This window comes from Limulus polyphemus, unplaced genomic scaffold (assembly GCF_000517525.1).
Source record: "Limulus polyphemus unplaced genomic scaffold, Limulus_polyphemus-2.1.2 Scaffold3734, whole genome shotgun sequence".
In the NCBI taxonomy this organism is placed as follows: domain Eukaryota; kingdom Metazoa; phylum Arthropoda; class Merostomata; order Xiphosura; family Limulidae; genus Limulus; species Limulus polyphemus.
In genome coordinates, this window is record NW_013669344.1 from 56,578 (window position 1) to 67,828 (window position 11,251).

An 11,251-nucleotide genomic window follows, 5' to 3' on the forward strand; every position below is an offset into this window, starting at 1 on the left:
GCTACACTAACATGACGTTTAGGCAGTTCGTTTAACTATTATACATGATGTAAGTTTTTTTTTGGGGGGGGTAATGAAAGTGTTCCAAAATGCAACATTAATTTCTTGACAACCTAATAATTGCTAAACACACTGAGTTGCAAAAGGTTTAATGAGTATTCATTAAATGGAATGCTAGAGCAACTGATATTTCAAAATGGCAACTGGCACTTTTCTTTTTTAGAGTTTAATATCTTATTTGTCCTTGGACAAGTTTGACGAAAATATTTTTCATATTCTGTTCCTCATCTGTAAATAGCTATATTGTATGAGCTGCACTGGAAGTGTGAATACAACTGATTCATCAACTCTTCCCAAGTGGCCTTGGTACAAGCTGATGTCATGCCCAAAGGTACTTCTGGTAGTCCCAATCCAATGATGCTCAAAAACATTTCTGCAGTGTAATCTGCACTTATTCATCAGTACTACTGATGAATAAATAAAAGACTGGCTATATTTGTTTTCCACAATAAAAATTTCCTCACAACTAATTATTATAAAGTTTGTAAACTAGCAAATGAAGTGCTGTAGAAAGGAATGATATTTAATGCACAAATACTTCAAGCAAACAGGCAATTAAAAATTCTCTTTCTCTCTTTCTTAATTCTTGTCTTGTCAATCTATTCACATGTCCAGTAATTTCAAATTGATGCAGTCTTCTGGACTTTTTACCTACTTGGAGTAGAAAATGATTTAACTATTCTTTCTTTTTCACTCATACTGTCAGTTTTATCATCATCAAGCTCAACAGGCAAACTGTTCTTGAATGATTTAGTTGCTACTGTAGTGGTAGTACGATTAATATTGCTTTTAATCTGTTCCTCCTTTTAAATTATCTCCCTCACAATCATGGGACATAAGGGCCAGAATTTGGTAAATGTTTTATCACACAGACAACCTATGTCACATACTTAACATTGCTTGCAGTTTGCTTTTCAACTGTTTTGCCATTTTCATTGAAAACAAAAAAATTTAAACAAATTAAATGTTTCCATTTTCCATTACCATATATAGCTTACTGTGTTTGGTTAGGAACAAAATGTCAGTACAAAACCCTTACTTCATTGTTTAAATTCTAACAGAGGATACTCGTGTAATGTCATTAAAGAAGTTTAGAGATGGCTTCAAAGAGTAATAAAACAAACTATTACAAGTTTAACACAGTAACAAATGTACAATACTTTGACAAGGTTTTTGTCATCATCAGGTATAATGATGACAAAACGTTGTATATTTGTTATTGTGTTAAACTTATAATAAAGATTTCTTTGTTATCCATTCAAGCCATCTCTAAACTTTATTAATCTAAAAGAAGGTTTCTCATTGTCCAATTTAAATGTTATTAAAGTTTTTCAATTTCACTAACAGTAACATTGAATTCTTGACTTCAGTTTGCAATAAATAATTTTCTTTTTATAGAATGATATTTCAATGTATACCAAAGATAATTTCTCTTCTGGGAAATCTCAACTAAAAGCAGCACTGCAGCACATATATATATATATCTTAATATTTTACCCAATAAACACAAATTATTTTTGTTTTTAGAAACACAAACTGATTATTTATTGGATAAAGATAAATAATTAAATTGTATCAATCTATATCAGTTTTATTAAATCTTAAAAATCCATCAAAGGGCTTGATGAAAATCTACTTTTCCTCAGATATTAAAAACAGTTAATATATTAAAAACATATATGATCTCATCTAGGTCTACTATTAACACACAAAAATCCTGCAGTATTGTTTTCATTGAAAATTAATCCTATATGTACAGTAACTACAATATCTTAATAATCTAACACAGTACCCCAATAAATCATAATTTTGCAAGTGTATTTATACAATCTAAAATTCTTTGCACAAGTTTTTGTAATATTTACACAAAGACTACAAGAACAGTTTGGATCACATGCAACGATTAAGATTTCATTACTCATACATTACACTAAACAATGAGGTCATGCCTAAGGGCCAAACTATTAACACTGAACAATGACATCATGAAACTGTGTCTAATGGCCAAACTAGTAGCACTGAACAATAAAGTCATGAAACTATGGCTAATGCTAGACTAGTAACACAGAACAACAACCTCATGAAACTATGCTTTATGGCCAAATTATAACACTGAACAATATGACATCATGAGGTCTTGCCTAATGATCATACTAGTAAACTGAACAATGGAATCATGAAACAATGGCTAATGCCAAACTAGTAATAATGAAAAACAATATCATGAAATTATGCTTTTGCCTTAGGGCCAAACTAGCAACACTGAACAATGACATTATAAGACCTTGCCTAATGACTATACTATTAAACTGAACAATGGCATCATGGAACTATGGTTAATGCAATACTTGTTACTCTCAACAAAAATATCATGAAACTATACTTTTGTCTTGTGAACAAACTAGTAACACAGAACAATGACATCATGAGAACATGCCTAATGGCCATACTAGTAACCCTGAACAATTTCATGAGATCATAATGGCCAAACTAGTAACACTAAACAATGACATCATAAGATCATGCTTGATGGCCAAACTAGTACCACTGAGCAATGACATTATGAAATTATACCTAACTGCTAAACTAGTAAAACTGGGCAGTGACCTCATAAAATCATAACACCTCACTAGTAATAATGAACAATAGCATCGTGCCCAATGACCTAACTAGTAACTGTGACCCTTTTAATAATTTTTCCTGTAGTGCTAACATATTTTATGTACTAAGTCATAATTTAAGGAACAACTAGAAAAAGGCTCTTTGTAATTAAACAACATAAAAATCTCAAATGGTATTTGGGTGTGAGTCATAGTGTTACTCCAAAACAACACAATACTATATGCACTGGATCAAAACTGTGAGAAAAGAAGAAACACTATTGAAAATAAAAAAGAGTAAATTTTTCGCAACACAATAGCTTAGCATCGCTTACTTACATGTCTTGAAACTCCAGTGTTTTATATTACAATGAAAGATATTTTTAAAAGAAAAAACCTTTTGAGTTCATACTTAACTTTTAATTTCAAAACAAGATTATTTATAACGATAAATAAGTGAAATACAATATTTTGAAATGTTGCTACAAAGCTAATATTTTTTCAGCTTCCAAATGTTGATAACTTTTCCATTTTGTATTTATTTTCTAAATGTGATTTAAGGCTTTCTTAAATTACAAATTTTCTTAATGTGAATTAGAATTTACCAACACACTGCTAAATTTCATCACAACTTGAAGTAATTTTATCTAAAACAATAAACTATGAAGTTTTTACTCCACCTGACTCAATGAAACTTTTGAGTGTTTTGGAGAACCAAAAGTGGAAACATTAGATAACTTGAGGCTATGCCGGTTTTGTCTTTCTGTTGATTTCTTTCTTTCTTTGGAAGGTCTTAATACCATAGATCCAATGCGAGAACTGACTGTTACTTCATCATCTTTTCTGCACTTATTTATTTCACTTGTCTTTTGGGGAGATTTTTTAGAATGTTCAGGATTATCACGGAAGTCTGTTATACCTTCCTGAGATAGAGAACCTCGGTCACTTTCCCCTGACAAAGTCATTCTTGAAAGGGAATCATCTGAGCTATCATTCTGTTCAACATTTGTAGAAGGTATTCCAGAGACAGAAGCATCTTTTTTATTCTTCTGAAAGCGTAAAGAAAATGTTTTTCTGAACTTCTGGAGAACACTATCACTTCCCAGTGATCGTGGACTAGATGTTCGATTTGATGAATGATGGCTAAATGTTGAAGATGCACTCTTTTCACCACCTGATACACTTGGTTGTTGAAAACCATCACTGTAGTTATACCACAACTTCTTATCACTTGTCGTATCACAAGAAACTCGAAAAGAGTTATCTAATACTTCCTGAGTTTCATCATCACAGTACATTTGTGACCAAGGTCGGTGTTGACTGAATTCTCCTTGTCGCACATCTTCACTACTATGTGCTTCAAACTGAGGTACACTATAGGTTTTTAGTTGACGTTCTGACTTGGAGATAAGCTGGTTCTTTTTTAGCCGAGATAACGCCATAGATTTCTTCTTAGGGCTAAGAAGAGTTTTTGAAGTCAATTGGATAGGGTCTGCCATGTCTGTAGTAATGCTATTAACATTTGGACCAACGTGATTACTGTCTATACCCATGATGAGAAGGTCTAACCTTCTTGTTGAAGTCTGTGGGTCATTTATACGAGAAATGGTATGAAGTTCTGCTTGCTGAGAGACTGATTCTGGTACTTCTGACCTATTTACCAGTAAAGGCGCAACAGGATCATAATCTTGATACAGAAAATCTTTTGTCCCCTGCAGATTAACAAAAAACAAATCTTATACTAATATAAACTAGGATAGAAATCCTAAAGTAATTCATTTTTACTTCGTACTTTACAAATAAAAACAAATCTCAAAACTGTATTCAGACGAATAAAGTGCTCAAGCATTAATTTTTAGGTTTTCCTAAAACATTCAAGCTGTTTTTTTTCATTCATTGACTGAACTAAATGTTTAAATATACTTCTAGTTTTAGTCTTATATTGATCTGTGTTGTGCATGAACTTATTTGTTTGCCCACAAACTCTTCCCACAGTTGGCTAGCACTCTTGGGGTGTCTTTATCTATATAGCATATCCCCCTACAAATGGGGGCTAAAACATACCCAAAAGGTCACACAGGCATGATAAGGGTGTACGAGAAGGTTTTCAGGGTTGCTAAATATGTATTAGGTCATCAAGAAATTAATATCTTGTTTTGGAACATTACCCCCTCCCCCCAATAAATGTACATCATGTATAATAGTTAAATGAAATGCCTAAATGTCACATTAGTGTAGCCTATATATTAGTATACTCTAATCCCTTATAGTTATGGCACACAATGGGACACACATTCAATATGTAATGCTGTTTGAATAAAAGAAGGGAAACAATGCCTCTGCAGCCACAAAGAATATCAAAGAAGCATATGGAAATGTTTTAAACGTTCATAAGTGTCAACGATTGTTCAGCAAATTTCGTTCTGGTGACTTCAGCCTTAAAAACTGTGATGGCAGGGGCCTACATGTTCAAATTGATATTGATGCTCTGAAGACGCTTTAAGACGTGAAATGGCCCTGAAATTGCATGTCTCTCATGAAACAATACATAAACATCTGAGGAATATGGGAAAACTCCATAAGGAAGGTGTTTGGGTGCCTCACAAAATCTCCGATGATCATTGTTTCCAACATGTGAACATTGCTTCGTCTCTTTTGGGGCATAATGCATGTGAACCATTTTTGGACAGAATTGTCACCGGTGATGAAAAATGGATTCTCTATGTGAATATTAAACACCAAAAACAATGGCTCAGTCCTAGACAAAAAATTACTTCTGACCCTAAAACCTGGACTCCATCCACAGAAAGTGATGCTTTGCAGTTGGTGGGACATCAAAGGAATAATTCATTTCAAACTCCTCAATCCACAGTGAACTGTCAATGCAAAGATCTATAGTCAGCAACTGGGGCATTTAAATTAAGCCCTTCATCAGAAATGCCCTTCACTCGTCAACCGGAAAGGTGTTCTTTTTCTCTACAAAAATGCATGTGGCATGTTTAACGCAACACAAGATTATAGAATTGAGTTGGGAAGTTCTCCCACACCCACCATATTGTTCAGATGTGGCACCATCAGATTACCATCTTTTTCGTTCACTGCAACATCATCTGAATGGGAAAACATATGCAAATGTGGAAGGTGTTAAAGAAGACATCGACATGTTTTGTTGCTTCAAAGCCAAGTGATTTCTTTAATCAGGGCATTAACAACCTGATTGTAAGATGGAAAAGCATCATCGATAAGAATGGAGACTATTTCATTTACTAAATGTTTTCTTTTGATATACAAGTTGTTCGTATTTTTAATCTAAAAAAAGCGACATTAATTGCTTGACAACCTAATATCTGGCATTGGATTTTGTGTTTCTGGCCTACCTTGGGATTACACGGGTATTATTTTTGAAAATGTGTTTGTACTCCCACTCACAAGTTAGTGGGGCTAAACTTGACGTATGGGCGAGTGTCCTATTGGTTATTTATTTATTTTTGGAGGGGGGGGGGTGAGTACTATCCTCTTTGGGGTAGTTTTAGAAGAGATTGAGGGCAATGAAGAACCTGATCTGTACAATGTGGTCTCTGTGAATCATAATGGGGCCTTTGAACCCCACAGCAAAGTATGGGTATTTTATACTAGTATATAGACATCATTAAGCAACGAAATTCTAAAGCTTAAACTTAAAACAGAAAAAAAACAAAAACAAAAACTCAAAATCACAAGCATTTTTTCCTTAAAATGTAAAAAAAGTAACATCAATGCATAACAACAGTTGTATACTATTCAACTTAATAAGTTGCTACTTCTCTTGAAGAAATGAGATTTCTTATAACCTTAACCTTTAAATTATACCAAATGAAAATTATTCAATTTGTGACTGTTTAGTATTCATAAAACTTTCTCCATACTGAACAAACACTTAACCATAAGATCTCTACAATTAATGATAACAATTTTCAAACTGTATAGAGAATAGGTAATGATATAATTTAATTGGGGACAAGTAACAGAGTTACATTAATTTAAAGACCAGAATACAGGCATAATATAACATACTGCCTCAGGGCCAAAAGCAAAAACTAATTATAGAATTGCCATTGAACTGCCAGGCATTAAATGAGATATGTGACCTTTTATCGGGATATTTAATGCTATAATTGAAGAAACAATGCATAAAAATTCTGGGACATGTCTAAAAAAAAGAGAGTGGGTGCTTCATATGTTGTAGCCCAGTAGTCAAGGTACAACCAAACCCTAAAACGTATTTTTTCATAAACAGTTAGATGAAGGCACATGTAGTTTACAATGTCTGTGTTTAGTAATTACAAGATAATTACATACAGTTTCCTATACTTAGAGCACTATGTAATTCTATGCCATTTGTCAGGCTTAGAAGATTTTTGGACAGATCACAGGTGAAATGTCTTGTAATGCAAACTGGAGAGTTTGGTTACATATTACCTTACACAGGAAAAAATTTAACAGCTTCTGTACATGAAATACAAGTTATTTAAAAACTTTAGCATATAGATATTTCAAGGTGATATACATAAGTAGAGCAGAGACATCACTTGTTATGCATTTAATTCAAATCTAAACTTTATGATGACAAACATCTTAACCATAAAAATCTTGTCTTTCACCAAACTTTGTAGTATTCCTAGAAAAGCAATATGAGCACTAACAAATAAAACCCTTAACTAACAGTGTTTTGTCCTTATCAAAATCAATACTAAGCCAATGGTTGATATAACAAAGTTATATTTATGTGGAATAAATAGAAATGCCATTCTGTTATTCTAATAAGAAGCTTTAGATCATTTCTATTTTAAAATAAGAATGTAAAACAGTTATTAACTTCTTCTGTTTAAAATGTAACACAAATATTGTCTTTATTTCTTTTTTACATCTAAAATGCAACATGGCTATACTACAATTCTTTTTTTACAATTACAACTTAACAGAAGTATATTATTCATATTTTTTGTGTCTTTGATTCAAAATAAAAGTAGGAAGATAAAAATATTGTTTAAGCAGTATGAATATGTAATAATTCTACAATCACAAGAAATTTAACAATAGTATCAGTTACAAAATATGGATAAAAATACTGTTTGAAAATATTTTGCTTGTTTTTTTTGCTGAATTTCATGCAAAGTTGCTCAAGGGCTACCTATTGCTAACCATCCCAATTTTGAAGTGATAGATTAGGGGGAAGGCATCTAGTAAACATCACCTACCACCAATTTTTGACTACTCTTTAACAATAAATCATGTGACTGAACATAACATTATAATCCCCCCATGTCTAAAAGGGTGAGTATGTTCAGTGATGCATTTTGATCCTACAATCCAAAGATTGCAAGTCAAGCTCCTTACCCACCAGGCCATTTTTAAAAAAAGAAAGTAAGATTTATTTTGCAGCAATACAAGTTATACAAAATGTTTATATTAATCTTAGAATAACACAAAAGTTGATAGGATGGTCTATGAGGTAAACAGAGAGAAAATAATTAAATTATGCTATCCGGGGCTGTGGGTGGAGGATATAACTGACTGAGCAAGTGATAAAGTAAAGGGTGCTAGCAGTGATGCAGTCTTAATAGTGCATATAGGGTTAATGATGTAGGGAATGGTAGCTCAGAAGAGCTAATGGTAAGTAGAGAGGTTGATAAAACATTTTAAGAAAAGGGTCATAACTTAATTCTGTCAGAACTATGGCCAAGACTTAATTGTGGAAATGAGATTATAAGTGGGCACTAGGGCTGAATGCTAGGCTTAGGTTAATATGAAAGAATGAGAAGACTGGCTGTTTGGACTTGTGGGGTGAATTCCATTCCAAAAAGAAACTTTTTAGAATGAATGGTTGAATGGTTTATACTTTAGGTTAGTGACTGACTTGTTCGCAAGGGCAATTAACTCAGCTGTAAGACCAACTAAAACTACACAGCGGAAATGGACAGGATAAATTAACTGCAGAAAAATAAGATAAGTATAAAAATTGGAGAGTAGGAACAAAGTACAGAAACAGTTTATGGGTTAGCTAATTTGTTACTATTTTAATGATAGAAGTATAAGACATAAAACAGATGACTTCAGAACATTAGTCTGAATTGAAGCTTTTGACATAATTGGAATAACTGAAATTTGGTTAGATGTAGACAATTCTGATGACAGAAATTTCTTTAAAATACTGAGTTATAGGCTGTTAAATAGAGTTACAGTACTAAAAATAGAGGGAGAAGTGGCGTTATATGTAAAATATGAGTATAAGAGTTACATTCTGTTGATTGAAGATGAGGATATCAAAGATAATAGCAAGAAAATTGAAATTATTCGGGTTTCTGTTAGTAGAGTAGGGGAGAAAGCTTTTAGTTGGGATTTGTTACAGATTATTAGATGAAACTGATAAAATGAATAAGAAACTATACAGTGAGAATTATATTTCAGCTGTTAATGAGGTCATAATTATAGAGAATTTTAATTTCAGTCTTACATATATTGGAAATTTGAGTCACGAGGGAAAAAGGTTTTCACAAGTCTTTCAGGATGATTTTTTTCACCAATTGTCAGGGAACCTACTAGGAACAGTGATATTTTAGAATTATTTTTAACTTTTAATACAGATATGGTTGATATGGTGGGGTTGGGAAAATCTTTATGCAAGTGATCATTGCTGTTTAAGGCTTGATGTTTACTGTATATGGTGATCAGGTATAACAAGATTTTCGTTACAGACATCAAGTGAGCAAATTCTGAAAGGATGATACAAGAATTATCTATTACAAATTATACAGCTGAATTAATTGGAGAAGCTGTTCAAATGTGGAAAAATTTTTAAAAATGAATTTTTAAATATTCAAGATAGACAAGTTTCTTACAGAAAAAGAATGCTGGAAGTAAAAGACCAGGTTGTCTCACAAATAGTACAAAGGATAGTTTCAAGAAAAGCAATTTAAGAGGTTCAAATTGAATGCTATGACAGGAGACAGAGAGTTAGAGAAGATCAGGAGCATTGGTCAAAACAAGACATTAGGCCATCAAAAATGGTACATAAAAGAAAGTTGACTGAAAATAAAAATTTGCAGTAAGGATTCATTTAAAAACTGTTGTAATGTCCCTTGAACACTTCTAATACAGAAATAAAACATTACACTAAACTGTCATTGTGTGAGGATTTGACAGACTTCCTATATTTTGCCTTAATGGTGACTTCTTCTGATGTTCTGTGATGTGGAAGTACTGCCTGTAAAGCTTCACATTTTACAATGTCACATACAGACTTGACTTGAATTTTATGTTTATTTGTGTTCATGGCCCAAATGATGAAATTTTTATTCTTCAGATTCATGACAATTCTTCCAACCATTAATCCCTCGGGACATGGTAGAGTGTTTGTTCTACTATGGCCAAGTCACTATGTCTAAATTATTCCTAACAAGTTCTGGTCTGAGTATTTCACTTTCTGGTGGCACAATCTCTGCAATTCTTGTTGTCACTAGCAGTTCAAGCTCTGGTGTAATAATTGTTATGTAGTACACAGGGGTTTTCTAGTCATAGACTTTGAAGCTAATTGAAAGTAGCCTTATCTTGAATTCATGTTTCCACATGAAGTCAGTTCCTAATATGCACTCTTCCTCAAGTAAATTATCCACATATCATGAGGTGTAGAGAAGCTTCCTACAATAAGGGTAACTTCCAACTTTTGTCTTTCATTCATTGTTGGAGGTAATTTCCCACCTTTCATTACCATCTCAGGTCAAACTATTCTAGCTGTAGAACTAGTGTCGATAAACATACTGCAAGGCGTCCCATCAATAAACCCACAGACTTGTGGACTGGTTTCTTTAAATAATAAGCATATTCTATTTGGGGCATAATATCAGTTAATTCCTCTTTTTTTTCCAATGTATAGTTACCTCTTTGTTGTTCCTTTGACCAAGATGAGCTAAAAAACTCATCCTTAGGATATTGTTTCCTTGGCTTATTAACAGTTGTTGGTTCTTCACAGTCTTGGCTGTGATGACCAGGTTTCCCAGTTCTATAACAACTCTTCTTTTCCGAGATCTTCTGATATTAGATTTTATTCCCTACAGGCTTTTGTCCACAGACTTAGCCTCCCCAAATAAACTGTCCCTCACAGGGTATTATTCTCACCAATTCAAACATATTATACAATATATGTGAAGAGAGAGACAAAACGAAAAGGTTGTATTTGTGTGTCACTGAGGGAAATTTCTTTATATAGGAGCTTGAACTAATTCTTCCCAACAGTACAGCTCCCACCACAACCACCACACACACACTCATGACAGAATAGCTTACCTAAACAAAATGTCACAAGTGAGTTATCTCTGGGCTTAGTGTTAGACCTTTGATCTTTTTGATATACAACAATAACATCAATGAAGGAATGATCAATAAGTTGCTTAAATTTACTGTTGCGAATCTGCTTGTTTGTTAAATTCTGGTATAAATTCTTTCCAAGGAACTTCAGCGATACAAGTCCCTTCTTAATTAAATCAGTTTATTCTTCCTCGATACAACTTTTAGTACACAGAATTTCCACAGTCAGTATGTTTCTCATCACTTTA

At 33.0% G+C, this 11,251-nt stretch overlaps 1 protein-coding gene across 1 annotated transcript in view; it reads right to left on the reverse strand.

Annotated features, from left to right (window-relative positions):
• Window positions 1-11,251, reverse strand: part of LOC106469942 (spermatogenesis-associated protein 13-like) — a 76,245-nt gene that overhangs the window by 33,791 nt on the left and 31,203 nt on the right. Inside the window, exon 2 of the mRNA XM_013930463.2 lies at window positions 3,341-4,372. Coding sequence (XP_013785917.2) covers window positions 3,341-4,213 — 873 coding nt within the window. The 5' untranslated portion in view covers window positions 4,214-4,372. The remainder of the gene's footprint in view (window positions 1-3,340; window positions 4,373-11,251) is intronic.